We start from the raw sequence: 27,529 nt of genomic DNA, 5'->3' as shown, positions 1-27,529 counted from the left end.
AGTTTTCACTGTTTGAGAGAGTGATCAACACAAGTTACATCATGCAGTGTACTACACACACACACACACACACACACAATAAAGAAACTGAAAGAAAATACTGTTATATACTCCTACACGTGTAATCAAATTTTTTTCAGTGTAGCTTGATTTGAGACAGTGTTCAAACTAATTGCAGTATTCACTACAGGAGAAAAATTAATTCATGGAGAGAATCAACAAGCAAGTGAAAAGTGACACAACCAAACACAATGTCAAGGGGTACGTTCAGGAGAAAAGGCCAAAAGAAACCAGTCAAGTGATTGATACCTCTAGCACCCAATCACAATGAGCTTTACAGATGTCTTTAAACCAATTACAATGGATTGCAAAAATGCCTTTGACATTTCACCAAACCAATGAGTTACACAGACACCATGTTTGTTTAACATCCAAGTTACAAGACCACAAATAGATGGAAACTACGAATACTGCAACTGACAAATGAGTATGTATGAATGGACAGAGGCACGCAAATAAAATAAAGAATATATCTGACTGCTGTTTCCATGTCAGGATGAATTTCAAAAGACATGTATGAAAACATCAGATCAAAGGCATTATTTACATTAAATGTACACAACCGTTCAAAAATGTGGGGTCAGTAAGATTTTATAGCAAGGATGCATTAAATTGATCAAAAGTGACGTGAAGATATTTGTAATGTTACACCAATATATTAAATTGCTATAATATTTCACAGTATTACTGTTTTCATTGGATTTTTGATCAAATAAATGCAGCTTTGGTGAGTTTTTTTTTTTTTTTTTTTTAATCTTACTGACCTCAAATTTTTTGGTGTATGTGTAACATCAAATAACAAACATCAAAACAATAATCTCTAAGTTAATAGGCATTGAGCAGAACTAATAATTCAGGGCTAACTGCTATTCAAAATAAACACAATGAATATCTAAGAAATATAACCCTTAGGCATGTGGTCAAGAACCAACAATTAGGTACTGACTGCTTGATAACAAGTATCTTGTCAAATTCAAACCTTTTTCTGGGATTTGTAAAAACTACAAGTCCTACTCTTTGGAGCTGAAATGGAAACCAGCAGACAGAAGGAGGGTCAAAGATTACAGTTCCATGGCCACGTGTTCCATGGTGACATGCGTAACAGCATGCAAAGAAACATGGTTGTACGGAGACTGGACTGTACCATGCTGTTTGTAGATAGGGGGCTTTCTATAGATATTATCTTTGACTTTAGTCTCTGAGAATGGAAGACAAAGAGAGGAAGAGAATAAGAAAGAAGATGAATAAAGAAGCATGAGTTATTAGAGGATGGAATTGGGGCAAAATAAAGGGCAGAAAATGCAGTATATGACGCTGTAAAGGATTCCAGATATTGTAGTCCATTTCATTCATCATGTTCATGATTGGCATGCATGATCAAGCATTTTGCCTTTGACAAAATCTTTGGCTTTGAAAAATGGATTTTCTGCAGTCAGAGTTATGTATAACATTATAAATAATGAAAGCTTTATCTCACTTTTAACTTAGAAGATAGAAATGTCACCTAAAATGAACTGAGCCAAGAGGAAAACAGGGAGATAAATGGAGTAATTGCAATGACATAACGTCTTAATAATTGACACAACATGTGTCTCTCTGCAGCTTGTTTAGGTCATCCCAACTTCACGTCTGCTTCTCAACTATTACTTCTAGAAAAAAATCAGTCATCTAATGTAACACATGTGGGACATTTTAAGAGCTGTTTCAGCATCTGCCAGCACTGGAAACAAGACGTCATTACAATAATGGGCAGAAAACACATGAAACTGATCATTAGATTTATTTTAAACATATAGAGGGACGAGCAGTGACAGTAACAAGTTTATTTTAAGTACTAAAAATAGGGCTTTGCTTAGAATAGTGACTTATAAATGTATTAAACTGGTGCAAATCATGATGCAATGACTGTGGCCTTTCACAAAACAATATGAAGGCAGATTATGAATAAGAATTATTCAGTCTGCCAGATGTTTTCATAAAGGCAAATATGTGTTGAAAAAGAGGATTTAACATTGTACAGAAATGAGGACAGAGCTGTGAGAAACAAAATCCCTGCTAATTTACCATAGTTAGCTAAAGAACAAGAGTTTTAGCACCTACCTGGGATATGGAAATGCCGTGGGGCCGCCACATATGAAGAGGAAGGAGATTTGCCATCAGAGTAGGTGGAAAGACTGGGGGTACTCCGACCGCTTTCACTACCTCGGGGGGTGAAGGTCATGGCAGACACAAAAACGAAAAGGAAAGAGAAGAAAAATTAACAGGGCTGCCAAAATGATGATTCATTTAGTCTTAGATCTTCCAACAAACCTCACAATACAGCCAGCTCTTAAAAGTATAAATTTGTCTTTGCGTTGAAGTTTGTGAAAGTATGTTTTGTTTATACTGATGGCATCTGTTCAGTAGACACTCGAATTTCATTGCTCTGTTTGAACTGAGTGGAGCCAGTATGAAGTGGACATAGACATGACTGTCATTGGCAGGCTGAATTATGATGTTATCATCATACTCGGAAAAAATATGAAGTATTTATAATCACAATCTTTTACCAAACTGAGAGTAAAGGAGAGAGAGAATCTCTTTTTCAAATGCTCTTTTAAAGTCATTTGCATATGTTGAAAGCCAAAATACACAAACAATAATCTCTTTCTCTGTCTCCTTTGTCTTTTCTTTCTCTCTTTCACACACACTTGCAACTATTCTTCAGACACATGCACACACCATTTAACACACAAAGTGCTGTTAGTAAAAAATCCCCCTGTATCAGGGGAAAATCTTCCACAAATCTGGAGCTGGTGGAGTAGGAAACTGTCATAAAATACACTAAACACACAAATCACAACACTGGAGTACACTGTGGAGTATGAAGGTCTTGATGCTCCCATTATTCGTTAAAATATGATTTTATGGATTGCAACGTCCTTCTCATGTCCACTGGGTGTAATGCAGCATTTCATCACATATTCTGTGAACGATTTCGATCTTCAAGATCTTCAATGATATCACAAGATCAAGGCAGCTACAGTCAGTGAGGTTTTGCATTTGTAAAAAAGAGGCGATTTTCCTCTTGTGTGGCTACTTTACCAATAAGTCAATTAGAAAGCTAAGTGAATCATAAACAGCACACACCAAACACAACCTCAGTGTACATTCATGCAGCATTAAAGGGTTGGCCTGGAACTGCGCAAGGCCTAAGTTTATGTCACTGTGCCTGGCAAACTGACCCAAAATTACAGCTCATCAATTTACCCTTTAATCTTCTCCTGCGAACTTTATTCCCACTCTCTCTACTTCTTGCAGAGAAACCACAAAACGAGAAACTGTTTCATCATACTTTCCTCCTCTTCAGAGACATCTTATCTTTATGAATAAATACTTCCCAATATATTATACGTAGATATGCATAAAATTTACATATTCACAGTGGGGTCCAAAAACCTGAGATCTGGATTTTTTTTTTTAAACAGGAAATGAACAAAAAGTTTTAGGATTTCGAAAACCTTTTAAACAATGTTATAATGTAAAATGAAGAAATACTTCAGATTTTGCATTATTTCTAGGTCACTAATCAAATTACTAATCAAATTCAAGTTTGTGATATTGATCTGTGTTCTGCAATTCTGAAACTTCTATAATTTTTAATTTCTATACATGGTCTCAGACGTTTGAACTCCACCTGCAAACTACTGCCTGTCTGAGTATGAATGTTAGGTCAAATAAAACACCTAAAAATGCTGAAAAGAGAGAAACAACAGCCACCAAGTAAATGAAAACATTAACACAAACATACAGACAGTCACTTTGAATATTAGATGTATGGTGGAAAATTTCACCTTAACAGATGAAGCACAACATCAACTACAGTACAACAAATAAATGCATATTGATGCTCGCCACCAACGTTCACATTTGTCTTTGTGCATTAGGTTACTGTTTCAGCTCAAATATAATGAATATCAACATGTTTTCCATGCAAAATGACTGGACATGACAACTCTGTATAAACACAATACCAGCAAGCATAAAAAAATGGACTGGTCCAAGGACTGAACCTTGCGGTACACCTACAATCTCACATCACTGTAATACACTGGTGATACACAGTGAAAGAGAGACTTGTTTTTAGGGTTTACCGTGAGAAGGCAAATTGAGGTGCAGGGCTGTCCTAGGCCTACTTTCAGACTTTGCTTCCTGTTTGAATCCTGTCTCAATTCCTGTTCAGGAAAGGTGGATGAAGGATAAGCTAGCAATTCTATGTTTGTGATTCACTAGTCCTTCAATGTGAATGCAACCCATATGAAGCACTACGACTTATGGAACTTGGTCCAATAGTTCATTTGTGTTGAAATCCAATTCCAACAGCTGGAGCATCATGCACTTTGTGACATTAGTCTTACGCCCTTAAAATAGCATTTTTAGTATTGAACTCATTCATTCATATTGTCAGGGGGAAGTGAAACTTGTACCAACCAAATCCAAGACCATAAGCTCACACACATGCAGCATGTGGTGATTTGTACTGTGCAAAAGCCTGTAGGCAGAACTGTGGTACCTCTGAAGTAGGGGATGTAGTTGTGCTGTTGGAGCAAAGCCAGAGTAGTGGGGTTGAGGGGCAGGGCCACACCACCACTCCCTGCCTGTGGTGTATTTCTACCACTGCCGCTGTACAAAGGCAGTGGGGAGGAGCCTCTGGCACTACCATGGGCACTACTCCTCCCCGAAGTTGGAACAGGCAACAAGTTGGAATTTTCTGGATGAGTGGTGTATTTGACACTCAGATATTGCTCTGAGCAAGAGACCCAGACGGTCAGGGAAGAATGGCAGTAATATGAGATCAGCAACTATACTTAAAAAAACAAATGATTCTTGAATTACTTTCTTCCATGAAATTCTGTATTTAATAAGTTTATTGTGGTTAAAAAATGTCATTTTAGAATGGAATGCTTTAGCTCTGTTCCACATCTTAGTGAACTGCCTCACTGCCTACTGTCTTTACAACCTGCATTGAATCTCTTAAGTGAGTGATTTGGAATGCTGTACAAAAGATGATTTCAATACAATGTTGAAAAAAGTTGTGATGCTTAATACTTTTGTCAATACATTTTTTTTCTGATTCATTCAGTCATGGTGGTGTTTCTTAATATTTTTGAGGACATTTTTTGATGAATAAAAAGTTCAAAAGAAATCTAAATAAAATATAAATCTTTAGTATATAATAGACACATACACTCTACAAACACTATATGGACAAAAGTATTGGGGCACCCCCTTCTTTAGAACAGAAAAAGGCACTTTCAAAGCTGTGACAACAAAGATGGAAACATAATTCATGTATTTAAAAATTGAATTTCCATCTCTGTTGCAACAGTGTTGGAAGTGTCTAACTGTACCCATATGTACAAGTCATTGGTGTTTGGTGATGAGTTTTTGGCTCAAGGTATGTATTTAAAGTCACACCAGAGGTGCAGTGAGGATTAGGATTTTGCTTTCTGCAGACCAGTCAAGTTTTTCCACACTGACTGAATCAATCATTTCTTTTTGAACCCTGCCTTATACACAGAGGCATTGTCATGTTAGAATAGAAAAGGGCCTTGTCCAAACTGTTGCTATATAATTAGAAGCACACAATTCCCTAGAATATCATTATATGCTTAAACATTAAGATTTGTACTCATGGAAATTACTAAAGCAGTCAAACCTGTTCATTAGAAGGGGGTTTCCCAATACGTTTGGCAATATAGTGTAGTTACACAATAACTGTGCAGGTAAGAATAGCTTTGTGTCCATAAGTATCATCATATATGTGGAGGGATACCTGGTCTGCTGTAGGTCTGAGGTGAGCGGGAAGGTGTATAGCGACCATAACCCCCTAAAGAGCTGTTGGAGCTGGGGCTGGAGGGCCTCCTGTGCCGGGGAGACTTTTCCCCATCTCCCTGGAATCAAACAGAGTTTTCCAGTATGAAATTGAAAGCTTAGACAATTAACAATGTTAAACGGTAATCACTATGGCACTGGGACACACAGGAGGATATAAAGCTGCAAAAGAAACACAGATATGACCAGTTTGCAATAATCAGTCCTAACTAGAAATAGGCTGATCATTGAGTGATTACACCACAGAGTTTTCAAACTGAAGATGGTGAAAAACACAATACTGCTCATGTCTCCAAACCACAACTCTTCTACTTCACAAACAACTGCTCACAAAATATGAGGAAACAAGGTCTCATTCATTAATCATGCACATAGTTGTGTGTGAGAAGGTGTGTAACATTTTCACTTAGAAATGGTTTCATCACGTAATAATTTCAAGCAACAATCTGTCCAGATTCTGAATAAAAATTAGATATGTACATACTGTATATTCAGTATACATTGTAAGGCATGATTAGTGAATCAGACCCAATGAAACAATAACGGGTCCTGTTTCTTCGTGTTAACTCTACTATACCTCAGTTGGAGTAGGGGTGAGTTGCTGGGGTGACTGTAAACAAAGAAAGCAAATGAGTAAAATGGACTTGAATGCAATGATAGATATGTTCATGAAAAAAATGAGATTTCCCCTAACTAAGTTACATTGAAACTAGTGTAACACTTCGATGAATTATGATTTTTGGCCAAGCTATGTTGCAGTGAAGCTGGATGATGAGTAAAGATGATTGCATTTAAAAATGGCACTATTGTAACAAATGAATGCTGTAGCTGTTGTATGAATAATTGTGCAATCCTTTTGCTTTTAAGTGACCTATAAAGATACAAAACTGTCAAAAATGAGAAACGGCAAATAGAAGACATGTATATGTTATTCCCTCATGTAAGCCTGTATGACGGTGTGTGTTTGTACCTCTCCAAAAGTCCTGTCCTCTACAGTGTAGCTCACATAGGGTGAGTATGAGAGCATGTCTGGTCTGTCAATGTTATAGATCGCTTTGATTTTAGGAAGAGCAGCCAGGTCCTTGTAGTCCAGAAGTTCATCACCCAGCTTTGCCTTAAGAAAGAGCAACATTATGGTTTTAAAACTCTCTCTACACATATAGTAATTTGTAGGCTTGTGTGTTGCTGCCCACTGGTGGTGAACTTGAACAAATGAAAATTAATAAAGAAAAGAATCATTTTCAAATGCACTTACATAGATAACTCTGCTAGGGGAGCCCGATGCACTGGAGGCAGGAGCAGAGGTGATGCTCTCAGAGGAGGTTCTCGTCACCTGGAAACAAAAACAAGCTGAGAAAAACAAAGACACTAAACCATAAAAGGAACAGCAACCAAAAGGCATTTTGTTGACTCAATTTAAACCCTGTACGAAGTAACATGAGTGATTATAGAACAATTCCAATGTGGCTGTTACTATTGTGCGGCACTAACAACAGTATATCAGTTTTCACACAGGTTATGAAGGAATCAACACAAAGGTAGAAAAGGTTTTGCCGTTAGGACAGAACAATACTTTTTTTGGTGTTATACAGGAACAGATACACAGTATAATGCAATAAAAGAAAAGTTTCGATCAATTTAGTTTTTTTTTTTTTTAATTAACCTCAATAAACCTATAACAGTGTGGTTATAGATTTATTTATATATTGTACTGTAAGATATATAGGAAATATTCTCTAAAAAGGCTTATTATTTTAAGCAGTTTTGCTTCTCAAGTCAATGTATCTTGCAATGATGTTTAAATATTTAAAATGGACAAGACAAAAATTCTTATAGAGAATTTTGTATTTTTTTTAATGGCATATAGGACAAATGGTAGATTACTGTAAATTGATCTGTCATTTTTAAAATCAACAAACATCGAGCAATCATAAAAAAAACATTGCGTATCTTATAAATAAAATCACAAATAAATCTTTCATATTATTGTAATGCATTCAGGGTTGATTCACAGTGTCTTCTCTATAGTCACACACTCATTTTAAAGTACTTGTCCAGACGATGTTAAAACTTGTTCTTTGGTTCCTGATTTTTACTCGGTGGGAGTGGTGGTAGCCTACGGTGGCCTGAAAGCCCCATTTTGGACTTTAGTGAGCATTCTATTAAAACTAAAAGCAGTTTGGGAAGTAAGCCCATGCAGAGGGGAGAGGGCCGCATGTCACAAACCTGCTCAGGTACATTGGAATGGAGATCACTGAGCTGAATCCGCACCTGTTTCTGCAGGGAAAGGGTTGTTACAGTGAAGCGCTTCCACATACTGCATATCACCTTTGTTTAACTAGCTGGTTTCCTGTTAAATTATTTTGCATAATATATTTCAGAGCATGTCAGCTACCAAAACCAGAGCTCATTTTTCATTTGCAACATCTTAAGGATAATCTTTAAATCCGACACCTCTGCTGACCGTCTTTTTAGGGTCTGTCACTGATTCTAGACTTTAGTCTGTAATGACATTCAAGTCAATAAAAATTGTGGATCCGCTGATAGCAGTGTTTATTTGCACACGCTGCCTGTGTTGTTTTAGTTCCTGATTCTCTTAAGAAATTTAGCAAATCTGTTAACAGCACAACCTTGCAAAATTTGCATAGAGAAATTCTCCAACTTGCAGGATGGTTCTATGAGCTAGACACACCAGACTACCGCAATCTTGCATGTTTTACTGGGACTGTACAACATCACTCCACCACCGTGATCCAGGCACCATAATCAGCACTATAAAAGCCAAAAGTGCACTCGACAACAACATGCATCTGAACACTTTCTCCATTACTTCAGGAATAACATCTGCCATGACCAACTATTCCATCATTTTTCTTAAGCAAACTGTATTTGAAATACTGTCAATCCATTTTCTGTGGGCTAAAGAAGTGAGTTTTTTTAATAAGGTGCAATATATAATAAGCCTAATTTACAACAAGTGAATTACTCTGTTTCAGATCCTTTAGTTCCTGGTCATATTAAATTGCAGGTACATTAGATGCAGGTTTTTAGTGAATTCACCCCCCTGTCTTCAGTCACAGTTTGCTTAGATTTACCTTACTCTTCTCCTCCATACGCGCTGCTTGTCTGCAAGGAGGATGCCAGATGGAAGAACCTGTGAAAAAGAAAGCCAAAAATAACTCGCAAGTCCATGTTAAAAAATATGCTAGCTCTAAGAAGTAGTTGACACTCAAAATGGCTCAATTTCATTTTCTAATTTGAACTAACTGGTGTCATTATTAGTGGATTTATGAGGTCAGTTGCCTTAAAGTTTACACAGCAATATATTCACAAGTATAGTACATCACATTTTGCTCAAAAATTGTTTTGATATCAGGTAGATAAAAACAAAGTCAGAATGATTCATTTTTAAAAGAAACAAATACTTTTATTCAGTAAGGATGCTTTATATTGATCAAGTTTTTGTAAACTATTTCAGATGCAGTTCTTTTGGAATATTCTATTCCTCAAAAAAATCCAGAGAAAAATGTATCAGTTTCCACTAAAACACTAAACAGCACAACCATACGTACAACTACATACGTTCTTAATTCAACGAACATATTTCACATAACTCATCTCTCTGAAGAGTTAACATGTTCATATATACCACCATATCAACTGGCATTCATAAACTAAGTAACACAATCCTTCACACTTTGAATGAGTCAGCAGTCTTTCATTTTATTTTAGCCAGATTGAAAAAAGGCTTCTAACCGATTCTGATTTCTAAAAGCACCTCTGACTATAAATCTCCTTTGACAAACTGCAGTGCAGTGAGTTTCTGTGGTAAATCACTTTTTGTACTCAACTATGGAATGTATTCAGGCTTTGGATGTGACTGGTTTGAGCTGGTCTAGCTCTGTATGACTGTCTTTCGCTGTTTAAAATACAAAACAAACTATCCATTCTTGTTTTTGTCAGTACAGATGTGTTTTCTTAAGCATAAAACTCCATATGATTCAAAAATCCTTGTCAGTAGTCATCAGTTTTGTCTGTGCCTGTCTGTCTGGTATCATGCTCAAAATGCAGAGGAAAATGTTTCCTGTATCATTCTCACACAAATCATCACATTAAATTTATCCTCTCAACCGTAACAGTTGCTAATTGCAGCCAACAATTTTTGTTTTTTTAATTGTTATACTTTTGTTGAACTTAATATGTAAATGGTTGACACATTAATAGTCACATTAAAATAATTTACTAATAAAATATAAGCAATATTCATTGTATTGAAGTATTTGTTTTAATAAAACATCAGCAAATTTCTGTATCTGAATCAAATCATGTAAATTTGATGATGTTTAAATTACCTTGCAGGTACATCTCCGCCCCCTCCCCAAACATCTGCTCACAACGTGCACATCTGGCACATGTGGGATGATAGTGTTTTTCTCCAGCCTGCAGATAAACACAAAGCAGGGCAAACATCAGTCACTCACCTTCACTGCAGAAATCCCTCAATGAATATACATTTTATATACTCATATACTCATATTGGGGGATTATTAATACTGCATTTGTCTTAATTCTCGACAAAGTAATTAACTGATTTATTCCTCAAATAATTCACTTTATTTGCAGTTCAAATGCTGATTTGATAGCGGTAGGCAGGGGGACACCATCTGCAGTAACTATGTCTGAACAGTAGAGGGACCATAGATGCAAACCTGCCACACTTCTCTTCTGATAGCCACATTTCATTTGAAAACTTCTACCAAAAAAATCTGTATGCCAAATTCAGATTTAAAAAAAAAAAATTCTCTTTTGACCTTGGGGTGATATTTTACCCAAACAATTAATTGTGAGATTTACTCAACATAATAAATGGCCATTTGAGACAAATAAAATGCCATAATAAATGGCATTGGTATATTTTATATACACTACCATTCAAAGGTTTGGGGTTTGGTAAGATTTTTTTTTAACAATGCCAAGACTGTTTTTGAAAGTATCTTAGACTCACCTTTAGTGTCATATGATCCTTAAAAAAATCTTTCTAATATGTTGATTTGTTTCTCAGGACACATTTCCTATTAAAAACAGCTGTTTTTTTAATAGAAAAAGTTATGTTTTAATCAAATGTTTTTACTGTCAGCTTTAGATCAATTTAATTAATTGTCCTTCCTTCCTGAGTAAAAGTATTAATTTCTTTAAAAAAAAATTTAAATAAATTACTTGCATGGTAGTGTATTATCACCAAAAGAGAAAGAGATAAAGTCTTGTGTGACGACCCAGTCTTTCCTCCTCCTGCCTGCTGGTGGCAGTGTAGCATCAATGTGTGTTGTCATTACTAACTAGAGATGATTATGGACGGAGAGAATAAAAGGTTCCTGATCTGCACAAAAGGCACTTCCTCTGGAGGGAAGTGGTTCTCCAGAGAAGTCTTATGCTCCCACTCTTTTGTTTATTTCTTGGTCAATGTTCTTTACCCCACTGGATTATTGTTTTGTTTATATTTATTTAAATCCCTAGATTTTGGTGTTTTTTTTGTTTCTGTGACCAATAACTTTTTCCTTAATAAATAATCTTGCAACTGAAATATTCGTTTGCACGTGTGATCCTCTTTATGTTACGGTCGGGAATGAGCTGGCCGTGACACTTGTCATTCTGTATCTTATTCTCTCTAACTCTATGAATTAATCTGGTTAGCAATCATTTTATTGTTTCTTAAGAGCTGTGTCGGGCTGTAATTTTGCACTGCTCCTTTAATTAACTGTCACCGTCCCGTATACGGGACACCTAACTTTACTTCAATATATTACCATTAAATCCTAATCTAATCATGACAAACTATATATCATTGGAAAGGTCCAAGACTCCTAAATAGATATTTCACCACTGTTTGTTATAAAAAATTATGTAGGAGCAGTAATAGATTAATTTATGACAAGAGCGCACCTCAAAACATATACACCATAATAGGAGCGCTGATCTTTGACACAAAAATTCTATTAGTTTCCTTTTTTTCCTATCACGTGTTTTAGTAATCATCATATATTATATATCATTTAAAAGCTTAAAATCTCACAATTCATCCTGTGAAAACCGTTTTGAAATCGGATATTGCGTCACCATAGCAATGGTACTTTAAAATCTTTTAGCGGGCTCCTCCCCCTTAGTGGTGACTAAATGTATTACGGTCTTATAGAATCAAAACTTTTTATAATCTTGACAAAATACATATCATCGGAAAGGTCTGAGTCTCAGGATTCCATATTTGGTGGTTATTTTGTGATAGGAGTAAGAGTGAGAGATAAATTGATCCATTTGTTACAGAAAAGTGCATAAAAAAAACTTCAATGGGGTTTGAATGGCACCCGGTGGCTGTTTGTGGTATAACGCCTAAACAAAATTGCATAGTAACCTCAATTTTTTTTATATCAAATTCAAATTTGGAACACAACATATTTAGACATATGGCTTTAATTTTATGCCAAATCTGGATTAAAATATATTTTGTAAAATATTTATTTTATATAATATATAATAATAATAGTATCGTACATGTTATTTACAGTAAATTTAAACTTTTATAACTTTTTTTTACTTTCGTTTTTTGAAAATATTTCACTTCTGCAATAATCTGCTGATTGTCTTCTTTAAAAGGAGACCAATCTTAGATCTGTATTCAAAAGCATTCATGAATTATTACAATTTAACTTTAAATGGTGCACTTTCAAAAAGTTTTCAAAAAGGGGGGGTGACAGTTAAGAGGTTAAATATTTGGTGTCCTTTCCAGGTTAGATTTAGTTCATGAGGTAAATAGCTCCGTCCACCCTTAAACGGTACAGATTAGTCAAATCAATCTTTTATATTTTCCTGTCATCCATTAGATTCCAGTCATCCATTTTTCATCAACCTTCATTAAGTCCTAAAAGACTCATCTGTGATCAGAAATTTTTAGCATGCTGTGTCACTCCTTTTAGTGTTCAGCACAGCTGTAGATTTCATTTCTCATGCATCAAAACATGCATTGGAAAATCTACTCAGCCCCTCCTCCCTCTCCATTCACTTTCAACACCGTTACAGTCTTGCCACTCAAAATGACATGACATTTCAGGCTCAGAGTAAATAAGACCTGTAAATCATACTCTTTTTGTGCTCCCTTTCTGTTACATACTTTACAACAAAAACAAATGGAACAAACGGTTTAGAAATCCCCTCAAATACACAAAATCCTTTACCTTTGATTACCCCAGTACCCTGATGCTGTCTAGGCTTATGATCTGGCTAATTATTCTTGCTAACATTAGGATACCTGTATCAACTAGCCTTCAGTTCATGTCAAAAATGTTGCCGAGGGCTAAATCAATATGCCAAGATATTGTTTTGCATGACTTCACTTATTTTACATCTGCTCAAAGCACTTGGCATAGAAATTGTGTAGTTAAAACTACCATCCTAAACCATGATGTCACACAGTGACTCGATCTAATTTTGGGTTTGAGAGCAAGTGGCAGTGCCAATGGGACAGTCACTATAGCAACAGTGTCCTACTCCTGACACACACACAGATACACTTATGTATAGAGCTTTAAAGTATACAAAGCTGTAGATCTTTATATATATGTGACAGATATGAAATGCACACTTAATTTAACAAGTATTTTTACAAGCAACATTTCCTCATATGAGACCTCTAATGAGAAATTTATACAAAGAACAACTACATCGTTAGGGTGTAACAAAATATGTGGAATTTTTTTTGAAAAGTTTGAATGCAAGTACAAAAGAAAGTGAACAAACCAGAAAAAGTGAGAGGCAATTTGAGGAGATATATTGTTCTATACTATAATTAGGCTTCAGATGGGTTGGGAATTGACTGTCTGAGATTGTCTTTGTAAGCACCCACTCATCTTTTGCCCCCTCCAACATGACCACTGTGATTATAGAGTACCAGCCTGAAGCTCTCAAATGAGAATAAAAGCCTTTCACACACACTCAAAGCAAAGATATGATAAAACTCAACCAAGTCTTGCTATAAAGTCAACATAAAATGGCAGTTACGTGACGTCTTTTAGAGTGAAACAGAATATTAAATGAGAAAAGCAAGACTTGATTGCATTGGGCATTGAATGTATCATGAAATGTGGCCAGAATTACAGTTTTGCGGCTTTATTTCTGTCTGCTTACTTTAAGACATCTTGGTTTTTATGCTAGTGCACTCTTAAAAGTTGACATAATTTCTATTAGCAGAAATGCACGTTAAATTTGAAATCTGTCTCTTCTAGGAAAATGGATTTGAAAAATGATGACTCATCCTGCACTGCAGATTTTTGTCCAATCGAATGTTCTCTAGCATGAGAATGTCCCTCCCCCTCATTCATGGCTGTCATGTAACTAAACCATATTGGCTATTTAAATTTTTTTTTTTCATATTTTCTTAAAAATATGAAGAAAATATATTTTTCCCTTCAATATGTCCTGCACAAACTAGTGTTGTTACTATTAATGAAAAACATTTTCATTAATTTTGTGTTAATATTATGGCTAAAATGTGTTTAATGTCAATACTGATGAAATTTGTATGGCCTTTGAATAATATCGGTCTTTAAATGCAAGATATTTAAAGTGTACCTGAAGTACACTCACCTAAAGGATTATTAGGAACACCTGTTCAATTTCTCATTAATGCAGTTATCTAATCAACCAATCACATGGCAGTTGCTTCAATGCATTTAGGGGTGTGGTCCTGGTCAAGACAATCTCCTGAACTCCAAATTGAATGTCAGAATGGGAAAGAAAGGTGATTTAAGCAATTTTGAGCGTGGCATGGTTGTTGGTGCCAGACGGGCCGGTCTGAGTATTTCACAATCTGCTCAGTTACTGGGATTTTCACGCACAACCATTTCTAGGGTTTACAAAGAATGGTGTGAAAAGGGAAAAACATCCAGTATGCGGCAGTCCTGTGGGCGAAAATGCCTTGTTGATGCTAGAGGTCAGAGGAGAATGGGCCGACTGATTCAAGCTGATAGAAGAGCAACTTTGACTGAAATAACCACTCGTTACAACCGAGGTATGCAGCAAAGCATTTGTGAAGCCACAACACGCACAACCTTGAGGCGTATGGGCTACAACAGCAGAAGACCCCACCGGGTACCACTCATCTCCACTACAAATAGAAAAAAAGAGGCTACAATTTGCACGAGCGCACCAAAATTGGACGGTTGAAGACTGGAAAAATGTTGCCTGTCTGATGAGTCTCGATTTCTGTTGAGACATTCAGATGGTAGAGTCAGAATTTGGCGTAAACAGAATGAGAACATGGATCCATCATGCCTTGTTACCACTGTGCAGGCTGGTGGTGGTGGTGTAATGGTGTGGGGGATGTTTCTTGGCACACTTTAGGCCCCTTAGTGCCAATTGGGCATCGTTTAAATGCCACGGCCTACCTGAGCATTGTTTCTGACCATGTCCATCCCTTTATGACCACCATGTACCCATCCTCTGATGGCTACTTCCAGCAGGATAATGCACCATGTCACAAAGCTCGAATCATTTCAAATTGGTTTCTTGAACATGACAATGAGTTCACTGTACTGAAATGGCCCCCACAGTCACCAGATCTCAACCCAATAGAGCATCTTTGGGATGTGGTGGAACGGGAGCTTCGTGCCCTGGATGTGCATCCCACAAATCTCCATCAACTGCAAGATGCTATCCTATCAATATGGGCCAACATTTCTAAAGAATGCTTTCAGCACCTTGTTGAATGTTCTGAAGGTGAAAGGGGGTCAAACACAGTATTAGTATGGTGTTCCTAATAATCCTTTAGTTGAGTGTATACTTGCAATACTTCCAATTTAGCACAATGAAATATATTTCAGTATATCTTTAGTTGGACTTTAGCACTACTTCTGCACAATTAAAGTGCAATGAGTACAAAATTAGTTGTTCCAATTTAGCAGACTTTAACTTTATATTATCATTGTAATATTTACAATGATAATACATAAATATGTAAGTGTATTTTGTATACTAAGCATGAAATAAATGCATTTCAAATACATTTTAGTATATTTATTTTTCACTAGGGCTGCCTTGTCAACTACCTGAAATAAATAAGTTTAGGTTTAAGTACTAAAATCTTAAAAACTAAAATTGAAATAAAAATAAACTATAGCTATTAAACTAATAAAAATGACAAAAACACATAACAAAATTACCAAAACCTAAACAAAAATTAAAAACTAAAACATCTAACAAAATCTAATAATAAAATCTCATTTAAAATATTAATGAATACTAAAATAATATATAAACAACACTGGCCCAAACTTTCAATTTCAGTCTTGAACTTTTATTTTTTTGGTCTTTAAAAAAGACAAGAGGGTTCATTTTGATTTCATGTGGACTTTAAGCAATGTTAACAATATAATTAAGCAATCCATTCATCTACTTCCATCTATTAATGTATCCATTCACTAAAGGACCCCTGACAAATAGAAAAGATTTCTTCAAACCTCAAGTACTTTTCCAGTGATGTATTTTTTGCAGGTTTCACACTGGATGCCAAACATGGCGTGGTAGTCTGCCTCACAGTAGGGGATCCCGTCCCTGCAGAACATCAACACACATTACAGTAGATGTATTTAACTTGAACTCAAGGATCTCTGTTTGCTCTCTGGCCTTGAGAATCCCCTGTTCTTTCATATTACAGCACATCAATAAATTCCAGAGGGTTCAGAAGGCTTGCGGATCACCATATCACATTACTGCGATCGATAAAGCACACACAAGCACCCATCTACAGATTCACACAGAGAAGAGTAAGAGTGGGACTAACTTGCTGATATATTCTGCATTAAGCACTTTATTGCACACTTTGCACTTGAAGCAGCCAAGGTGCCAGTGCTTGTCCAACGCCACCAGAGACTGCTCATTTTTAAACTCCTTTCCACAGCCACAGCAATCTGCAGAGAGAGCCAGACAAAAGTGTAGTGTATTACTAATGAAATGGCAGGGAAAGCTGTCATTGCAGACATTTAGGAAATTAATGAGTGAGTGTGTGTGTGTGTAAGAGAAAGGGACTAACATAGAATGGAATAGATTGCAATGCAGAAACACAGAGTACTCACTGTGCACAGCCTGTGGGGATGCCGTGCTGTTGACTGGCACAGGCTGAGTGCATTTCTCACAAACGCACTCCTTCCCATTAAATGTCACACGGCCCCCAGCTGGAAACGGCTGCCTGCCAGAAATACACACACACAGTCACCTCATCACTCACCAAAGTAATAAAGTCACTTTCACATGACGATGAACTTTAAACTAGTTTCTTAAACTATTTTCAATTAGGATCAGATGAAAAACTCATAAAAGTGTGACAAAACAAAACATTTCAGCACATTTGTAGTTGGCAAACATTGTAAAATAATAATAAATCTCAGCATAAGCAAAGGCAGATGCACTCTAAAAGGCAGAGTTCACCCAAAATTTTATTTACATATACTAAAAAGGGAAACTTTCTATTATTTACAAAAGGTGACATTTAGCATAAATTTAAAAGCAATTCGAACGTATGCTGTCAGTATTTAAAATGACAAATAAACTTCAGCTCCTCCTTAGCATTCATACTCATTTGGATATTTGCATATTACCAATGTTGTTTGGCATCATTGGTGTCAGATCTGCTGAGTTTTTGCATGCATACTTATATTAAACATAAATGAGATTTCAGAGATGTGGACAGGGTTTTAGCGAATAATTACTAAAATTTTAGTCTGACCTGCACACACACAAAAAAAACAAATCAATCAAAATACTTGCAGAATCAAATATAGCATTGCATATCTTTGAACTACTTTTTTGATAGGGTTTTTTTGGTATTGACTCCAAGATGCTTCAAGAAACCTACCTGCAAAGCTACAGTACTGTTAAAAGTTTTAAGCACTAAAATGAGGATAACTTCAAATAACTAAATTAAATCAACATTTGGTGACCATCCTTTGCTTTTAAAGCAGCTTTTGCTTTAGGTGCACTTGCGCATAGTTTTTCAAGTAGCTTTGCAGGTAGGTTTCTTGAAGCATCTTGGAGACGTTGCCACAGTTCTTCTGGATTTAGTCTGTCTCAGTTTGTTCTGTTTCTTCCAGACAGACTGGATGATGAGATCAGATCTCTGTGTGGAGCACTGGCTGTTGTCAAACTCCTTGAATGACAACAAAACAAAACTCTCACTGGATTATTACAGTTAATGGCAATATGAATGTTTGGAAATGTAAAGTGATATTTCCTACTGACACACTACAGCCAAAAGTTTCAAATAACTGACTTAAAACCATTTTTAGCTGGTGAAAATACTACTGTTCTAATAATGTTAGTCACCACTGTATATTTTTGAGTACTGTAACTTAATTCATTTGAGTTCATAAATAATATTTTATTGATATTAAATAAATATAAAATCTAAATACATACAGTTTATGTAGTTTAAACTTATCCAAATTAAATGAAAATAAATTCAAATCCAAAAATCTAATTAACTAACATTTTATTGCTTTTCAAATGAAGCAGCATCCAACATATATAGTCTTAGTATTAGTAAATTACTGGTTTTAAAGTGTATGAAAATAAATGGAATATTCTGCCTCACATCACCTTTTGCATTCCACAGAAGTTTGATGCAAATTAATCTTTTATTATTACATTAAATAATTTTCTGGTGCTACAGCACAATGAACATGGTAGGCATAAGACCTCTTAGTTGAAGCAAGCCATTATAAGACAGGCTTATGATGGCACATTTCCAATCATCTCTTTGGCTGATAGTTCAGTACGAGAGCTGATGATATAACAGTATGTTGATCAGCAGCTCATGCTCTCATCACCCAATGGAAGAGTGGAAGTCCATGTCCAATTAACACACCATCGCCTGACAGTGAATTTAAAACTAATGAGCTAGTGTATGTTATCCAAAACTCTGTAATGGATACTGGTTGTCTGTTTTTCTTGGTATAGCAACGAATACTCTGTTCCTGTGGTTGTTGGCCCAGTTTAGTTTGTAAAAATGTCATTATTTAGTTCTGTAGACCTCTGTTCACACCTACTAGCCTGCCATTAAAGTTATAATAATAGCAGTAACAAAAATTCTTACTGGCAAATGTAGAAACAATATGTGTTGGAATAGGTTGGATAAAGTCATCCAGAGTAACTACAAATGAGATATTTATGAGGTGATTTAAGGTCCACAGAAACATGGGCATCGCTATGGAAATGTAGGAGGGCCACGTTCTGAGCAACATGTCACATGCACATACACAACATCCATTCAGAGACTGAGGGACACCCTACACCACTCTGGAAATAAGTGGCCTGGGAGCAGAGCATACACTTAACATTCTTACTGAAGGCTGACGGGTCCCCTTTCCTTCCCCTCCCTGAGTAACAAGATTGCCTTCCCATAAAATTCACTCACACACACACAGTCAGCAGCAGAACATTTCGAAATAAAACACCACAAATGGCAGCTACACGAGCTAGCATGAATGCACACACGGAAACACTATAAGTACATTTAGTTCGAATCTCCACGAGATACAAATGGAATTTGTGCATCCAGGGCAAAACCCTACATGCTAGAAGTGCTGAATGAATCTAATAAAGATGAATTTCACACAGCATTTGTCTTTATTTAGATTTTTTTTTTTCCACTTGCCAATACAACAGCAGTCTTTGACACCTACTAAGCCAATTCTTTTTATTCATGTGTAAAGGTATGAAAAAAAATCATACCTTGCATTTAGTAAACCATATTAGAATTTTGTATTTATAATAATAATTATAAACTTTTATACTATTATATTATAACGTGAGTAATAATAATAATTATTTAATAATAAAAAAAAATAATAATAATATATGTATTAGTACATTTCTACATGCAGTGTGCAAGTAATTTTTGTCTACATTAATTACATAATATAATATAAATGAAAGAAATTAATAGAAAGCAAACACTTAATGTCTGAAGAAGAAGGAGAAGATTAAAAATGTATTATAAAAAAAATATTATTATTAAGACATTAAGTGTGTAATTTATTATTACTGATAAAACTGATATTGAATGTATTATGTGACCTTGGACCACAAAACGAGTTATAAGTGTCATTTTTTTATGTATGGTTTGTTAGGATAGGGCAATATTAGGCCGAGATACAATTATTTGAAAATCTGGAATCTGAGTGTATCTAAATATTGAGAAAATGGCCTTTAAATTTGTCCAAATGAAGTCATTAGAAATGGATACTATTAATCAAAAATTAAGTTTTGATATATTTACAGCAGGAAATTTACAAAATATATTCATGGAACATGATCTTTACTTAATATCCTAATGATTTTTGGCATAAATGAAAAATCAATAAATGTTGGCTATTGCTACAAATATACCTGTGCTACTTATGACTGGTTTTGTGGTCCAGGGTTACATATGTGATTAACATTTTGAATTTGGTTACTGCTGCTGTACCTTATCCAAATTAAAATGTTCAACTAAAAACGTAAAGCTAAAACTGTTAAAGTAAATGTATGTTAGTGTGTTTGAATGTGTGTCTTACTTGCAGATGGCACAGACAAAGCAGCGCGGATGGTATGTCTTGCCCAGGGCGGACACAACTTCCCCTTCAATGAACTCTTCACAACTGAAGCAGCGGGTGCCATAGAGTCGCTGATAATCCAGAGTGCAGATAAACTCGCCCTGACGCACAAAAAAGCCTCCCTGAGCCAAATCACATCCACAAACTGCAGAAAAAAAGAGAGAGACAGTTAATGCTACAATGTGTTCATCTTTAAATGATAACATAACATTTCCAGAATACAATCTGTCATTCAAAGTAGTCACTTGAATGTGTGCAAAACCGGAAAAGTTTATTTTGGTGAGGATTTATGGAGCAGAAACCTGTTGGTGCTTCCATTTACGATCACTAATAGTCAGTGCTCTAATAAACAAATATCTAATATTCAATATTATATATGCAATATTAATGGATATATAGGCCTAATCTAATATACAGACTTCATGGATTCACAGCTCATAAAAGTCATGTATGGATCTGAATGTGACAAACATGACCAATGAAATCTTTAGAATGGCAGAGTTTTTAACAATATTTTTCACCAACGAAAATGAAACAATAATGAAAGCTCATTTTGATTGACAAAAATCTATCGACACTTTTGTCAACAAATAAAAATGAGACAAAAATGTTTGGGAGGGACAGTTTGGAAAGAGATCTAGTCAAAACAAAAGTATATAACTAAAGGCAAAAGTCTATGATTAAAACTGAATCAAAATTTTCTGTCAAAATGAACACTGGTTTGTGCTTAATGGGTCTGAGGAATAAATATAAGACTTCCCAAATCATGTGTTTGGGTGTGTGTCCATTTGTTTATGTGAGCAGAGTAATTGTTATGTTTCTAATCAGCACGTCATCAGCACCATGACATGATCCAGGCACATGGAGACTGGAGACTGGGCAGGTGCATGAGTGGACAGGACAAAACAAAATGAAACAAACTTCCTCTACATTTTCCCCTCTCCCTCATAGACTCCCTCCATCTCTCCCCACTCTCTCTTTCCTTTTCTCACAGTCCTTTTTCCACTAAAACAGGAACCACATCAGGAACATAACACACACAGAGAACGCTCCGATGACATCATTCTCAGAGCCGATCCATTTTCCACCTCCTCTGAGGTAAATGATAACTGTGGAATTTCCTTCTCTCCCATGGCTTTTCTTTCTGTGTGTCCAGAGCTGAGATATCTCATTCTGAATAATAGACTAAAACAACTGCACCTCTTTCTTCAGTTCTTATTTGTCTGCTTTTATCATTTAACAGTAAAATACTCTAAAAATGTTATGGTAACTGCTAATTGGTTAACATTAAGCTTCCATACTATATACCATAAAAAAACAATGTAATACAAATAATTTTACAGTAAAATACAGTACAGTTTTTAGAAGAAAATAATAAGAACAAGTCATTTTATAATTTACAGTGAAAAACCGTAAATTGACATTCCAAGAATTTCTCATTTTATGGTTTTTCATTTAAACTATTGTTTTGTTTTCCTTTTAAAGTTATGTATCTTTGGGCAGTATGTTACATTTTATGTTGTTAACATTTATTTTATTATTTAGTGTCATGTTCGGTACCATGATTTTTTTATTTGAGTGCACCTTCTATATATTAGTTTTGTTTTTTGTAATTTGCTATTGTAGTTTTTACAGTAAAATTCTGGCAACCACGGCTGAAGGTTTTTAACATTTAACAAACAAATACAAAAGAAAATTTGCCCTGTAAAATCCAAATATAAACATCTTTTTTGTCAGTACAGAAGGAAACACTCAATTCAAATTCAAAATCAAATCTGGACTATATGCTATATTCTTACAATAAAGTCAACAATTGCCTCATTTTGTCTGTTTATTATTAGTGAATAACAGGAGAAACATTTGAGAATAAGTTGAAACAGAAAAAAAACATTTTGCTCTTAAAGAGGAACGGCTGAGCAGTAAAATATGAGGCGCCACGTAGGATTTAAATCAAACTTCGCTTATCAATACATACATAAAACACGTGCATATACACCTATAAATTACTCACATATACATGTATACTATTGGATGTTCAAAATATATATATGAAATACACGTGCACACTAATATGAAATCCATACCAATACATATTATGTTAGTAATGAATGCATATACACTTGTGAATAACTTGCGTATACATATAAACTTGATGCTTGCATACACCTATAGACACTCGCTAATACATATAAACACGATCCATGCATATACACCCACAACAACACACGCACATACATATAAACTCGCTGCACGCAGACACACCTATACATACTCGCATATACATATAAACTTGATGCTTGCATACACCTATAGACACTCACTAATACATATAAACACGATCCATGCATATACACCCACAACAACACACGCACATACATATAAACTCGCTGCACGCAGACACACCTATACATACTCGCATATACATATAAACTTGATCCATGCATATACACCTATAACACTCGCACATACATATAAACTCGCTGCGCGCATACACACCCATAAAACACTGGCGCAAACATACAAAATAAAACTCACAAACATATACAATTCTGATAAGATAGACGCATGCTTTAGTTGTGTATATATGTATATTGTGACGAGTCGGCTGCCTCCCCCCTGTCCATCATCACCACCCCGTCCCATATTCGCCGCCCTTCACCAGGCTCCCGACAGGAGTGGGTGTGTGAGAGAGGAGGGGCGCTGAAACAGCCAGGGCTGGCGGCGTGTGATGAGGCGCACCTGACGTGAATAGAGCCTCATCACCGCCGCCGTTAAATGCCGAACGCGCCTCTCCTCGGGAGACCGGTCTCTTCCCGTGCATGCACGCTGGTGTCCTCGTGGGTCCAGGAAGGGAGCGTCGAGGAGGACTGCCGCACCCGTTAGGCGGCTGACGGGCCAGGATGCCGGGCCGCCGAATCCCCCAGAAGCGCCGGGATGCCCGAAGATGGACGAAGCCGCGCAAGAGACGCCGCCGCCACTCGCTCCCGGCCCCGAGAGGGGAGCGCGTGCGGCCACCGGACTCCGCCCCTTCCCTGGACCCTTCCCTCCTGAACACTGCCCTCCTGCACAGCCCCGCAGCACGACGAGGACACCAGATCCCTGTTTATTTTGGACACTTTTCTCCCTTTGGACACTTTATTTTGATATATTGTTTAACAAAAACCTCTCCGAGGCTTGACGCCACGCCCACTGTGTCTGTCGTTGGCTCCTCCCACCACAATATGCAAGTGATTTCCTATGTGGATGTGCGTGAACTTTTCAGTGCAAACGGAAGGCATTTCAGTGTAAAAGGACGCAGCGGCACTTCCGACGGGACATTTGAAAATGCTTAACGTGGCTTAATGCATTAAAACAGTGTTTTTCAAAGACCAAACTCAAACACATTATTAATAAAGCATACGATGTATAGACAAGCAGATGAGTCCAGAATAAGAAAGTAACGCGTTTAATTACGCATAAAGCGTTTTCCTCCCATAAATAATACGCTTAACCTGGCTTAATGCATTAGTTTATGGGCGTCGGAAGCAAAATAAATGTGGGTGGGTCCTCCCCCAGAAAAAAACAAATTACTGGAGTATATTTTCTGTGGTATGGTGCCTTTTAATTAACCGAGTGTCTATTTACACAAAGTGCAAATAGGCCGCCTTGTTGGCATAGGATATTTACCTCTGCCCATTAACGTCAAAACATTACAAAAGACAGCTACATCTATGCATTTCCAGCGACGTAAGAGGTAAAGTGTGCATGTGTATTTCATATATATATTTTGAACATCCAATAGTATACATGTATATGTGAGTAATTTACAGGTGTATATGCACGTGTTTTATGTATGTATTGATAAGCGAAGTTTGATTTAAATCCTACGTGGCACCTCATAGTAAAACTGTTACAATCCCAGTATATTATAGTATGCAACCTATTATCTCCAAGTGCCTAACAGTTATCCACCTGCCTCTGTAAGATCCTATCTTGAATGACCTCACTTTGCTGTTACATAATAAGCTTCAGCACTCAGAAAACAGGCTCTCTCTCTTGCTCGCTTTCACGCACACCCAAATGCACACTTATACTAATACGTGTACTAATTCCTGTGCTAGCATAACACAATGCATTCTAGTAATGTTCCTCACGTAGTAAAAATCCAAACAATAACACAGGAATGTTGCTCAGGAAATGGCAGACATATTTTCCACAGCTGCTGAAGAATGATTGGTTGGCGACTGTGATGTGGAAGGTTAGCTAGGTTAAAGGCATATGCTGTGACAATGTGTGAATTCTGTTCCAAATGAATTAAAACTTCCTCCTAAAAGCACAAACTGTCTTAAAGAGAACATGTAAGGTAAGAGGGCAGCACACACCCAGAGCAAGACTGAAAACAACATTGAACTTCTTATTTCATCAAGCAAAATAGATTTTTAATAGAAGCCATGGATGCTTTATTTACATGAATTTGACCAATGATAGACATGCATCTTATTTTGGCAATTTTTTATATTATCCTAGTCAATTTCATAAGATACATAAAAAATAAACACTGTTTTGTTTTGTTTTTGTTAGTTTTTTTGTGCAGTGAAATTTGAAACTAATATATAAACAAAAAACAAAACAATAAGTGTAATATATAAGGACACCATGTTTCAAAATTAAATAACTACTGTATAAATAATTTAATTAAGTTAAAGTAATATAAGCCAAATATAGTCAATTATAAAAAAGAAGAATTATTATCTATTAAAATATTATATATACTGTAGAATATTTTCTTCATATTAAGATGACAGTTGACATCTTTTACTCTCGTTTGCATAGAAATTCCTAAAAAAAGATTTTTTTCCAGTTACTAATTGGGCTGTCAATAGAGTAAAATAGTTGTGATTGATTACATGATTTATTACCAATGTTTAGAAAGGAGAATGATGTTATAATATCAAATGCCTGCTAAATTATTACATTAAACATTTATTATCTTCATTCATTGACTTTTTCAGTAAAAGTTTTTGTGGACCCCTCAGCATCCCATTGCAGCCTTGCCCCTGGACCCCAGTTTGAAAACTACTGCTCTAAGCATACTTTTGCCCATCAAGTACTGAAGAATGTAACCCAAACCCTGCAATGATAAGAAGTCCTCAACACTGGGCACCACAGGGTGTGTCTTTCACCCTGTCTGGTATATTTAGCTTAGTTGCAGATAGAAAACAACACCTGAATAAGAGCAGCATGGAATGATCTCACACATGAGCGGTCTTCACTCAACTGAAAGTGTGCAAGTTATAATGTTAGTTATCATTTTGAAATCTAGAGGATGTTTTCATCCAAAACAGCAAATACCAGAACAATTCTAGGAACAGCCTTCCCTGGAGTTAAGTGCTCCAGATGGACACCCCATCAGCACCTAGGGAATGAACACTTTGGGTTTGCCAAGAACACACACTTTCCCAAGACTGTTACACCTGCCATATGATGACTGAAGGTTATAGGTTGGGCTAGGAGAAATGGAACGTGGAAAATTATGGTGGAGGAAGATAAGCAGACTATAGAATAGGGAAGGAGTGCAAGCAAGAAAAAAGTGTGAGGGTGATCTGAGTAAGTCAACATGGAAACTTGAGGATCTTAATATTGGACTCGAAATAAAATCTCTGGATCGCCATTCTCGACATGTCTGACTCTCTGAAACCTAAACTTTGCAATGCAACAAGAGCAAGTAAACAAGATTGTAAAAAAGGTATTGGCGGGTGAAAGCAATTCCTTTACACATTACTCACCTGAGGCACTCTAAATCTAAGGGATACCTTTTGGAACAATCTTGGAAGCTGCCAGTGAAAAGTCAATGAAGCTGCAGGGTTAAATCCATTTCCTCAAGGCCAAAGAATTGCGAAAGCTAGCACCAGTGACATGTAATTGGCTGGACTCACATCAACAGAGGGAAGCGTTTTATTCATGTAGGGTAATATAACCCTTCTACACACTGTCTAAGCCAACACTAGCTAGCTCTAGAGTTCCAACTGAATTCTCTGGCAATCTAAAATGGCGCTAGAGTGCATGCTTTGAGGGGAGTTGGCTGCCTGGAGAGGGTCTGATATTCCTCTACATGAGAGGGGTTGCAATTTCACATCATGAGATCAAACTTTATGCAACAATCCAGCAGACAGGCTACTGATGTCACATCTACCTTAGAATAAAATAGAACAAATGTTGAACATGTCATATTGAGGTCTCTGTAGAGACATTCCATGAGATCACATAGATAGCAGCAGCTTCAACAAAGCAAAAACTCACATTGCCTCACATCTATAATATAAGATGACCACCAACAGGGGTGGAGGCGAAGACCACTCAGGATCAGGTGACCACCACAGCCAAAAGCTGGCTGAGATGGTGACCACAGCAGAACAGAAGACCACCATGACTGAGCCGGAGAACACCAGGGCTTACGGGAAGAGGAAGAGACCTAGGCTGTGTTAACTGAGCAGGGGACCTCCAGGGTTGAACAGAAGACCTCTGGGGATCTGCAGTCCATGGCAGAGCAGATGGCAGAGTATTGCACCATGGCAGAGTGGAAGACCACCACAGAGCAGAGACAAGGAACCAAACAAACCCAGGGGTAGCCTCCATGGCTGTAACAGACCAGGCATAGATGGCCTCTGTGGTCATAATAGAATGGGAAGGTAACACAAGGAGTTCAGCGATGGCACGCCTAGCCGTGATAGAGTGAGCAGGTAACTCAAAGTTCAGGAACGGTCCACCTGGCAGTAAAGGGGTAGTCGGAGGAGTCAGAGATAGCCCTTCTGGCCATGAGGGTAAACTTTGAGGGGTCAGGAATGGCCTTCCTGGCTGTGAAGAGGAACTCTGAGGAATCAGGGACGGTCCTCCTGGCCATAATGGGGAACTCTGAGAAGTCAGGGGCAGACGCCACTGGCTCTGGGGATGTCGCAGCGGACGTACTACCTCTGGGGCAG

General features: G+C 36.8%; 1 protein-coding gene across 3 annotated transcripts in view; it reads right to left on the bottom strand.

The window, feature by feature from the left end:
* ablim2 (actin binding LIM protein family, member 2) overlaps positions 1-27,529 on the bottom strand; it is a 64,147-nt gene that overhangs the window by 9,996 nt on the left and 26,622 nt on the right. For all 3 annotated transcript variants that reach the window (XR_013783191.1, XR_013783192.1, XM_079398441.1), the window contains exons 3-16: positions 20,532-20,715; positions 17,055-17,167; positions 16,763-16,889; positions 16,440-16,533; positions 10,287-10,374; positions 9,030-9,088; positions 8,161-8,211; positions 7,190-7,267; positions 6,905-7,048; positions 6,512-6,544; positions 5,876-5,993; positions 4,613-4,846; positions 2,161-2,262; positions 1,205-1,258 (exon numbers count right to left, since the gene is read on the bottom strand). Coding sequence is in view for 1 of the 3 variants with exons in the window: in XM_079398441.1 (XP_079254567.1) it covers positions 1,205-1,258; positions 2,161-2,262; positions 4,613-4,846; positions 5,876-5,993; positions 6,512-6,544; positions 6,905-7,048; positions 7,190-7,267; positions 8,161-8,211; positions 9,030-9,088; positions 10,287-10,374; positions 16,440-16,533; positions 16,763-16,889; positions 17,055-17,167; positions 20,532-20,715 (1,479 nt within the window). In the remaining 2 variants the exon portion in view is untranslated. The remainder of the gene's footprint in view (positions 1-1,204; positions 1,259-2,160; positions 2,263-4,612; positions 4,847-5,875; positions 5,994-6,511; positions 6,545-6,904; positions 7,049-7,189; positions 7,268-8,160; positions 8,212-9,029; positions 9,089-10,286; positions 10,375-16,439; positions 16,534-16,762; positions 16,890-17,054; positions 17,168-20,531; positions 20,716-27,529) is intronic.

This window comes from Barbus barbus (assembly GCF_936440315.1).
Source record: "Barbus barbus genome assembly, chromosome: 38".
Lineage (NCBI taxonomy): Eukaryota > Metazoa > Chordata > Actinopteri > Cypriniformes > Cyprinidae > Barbus > Barbus barbus.
Note: the sequence above shows the minus strand (reverse complement) of the source record. Positions and strands in the feature narration are given on the sequence as shown.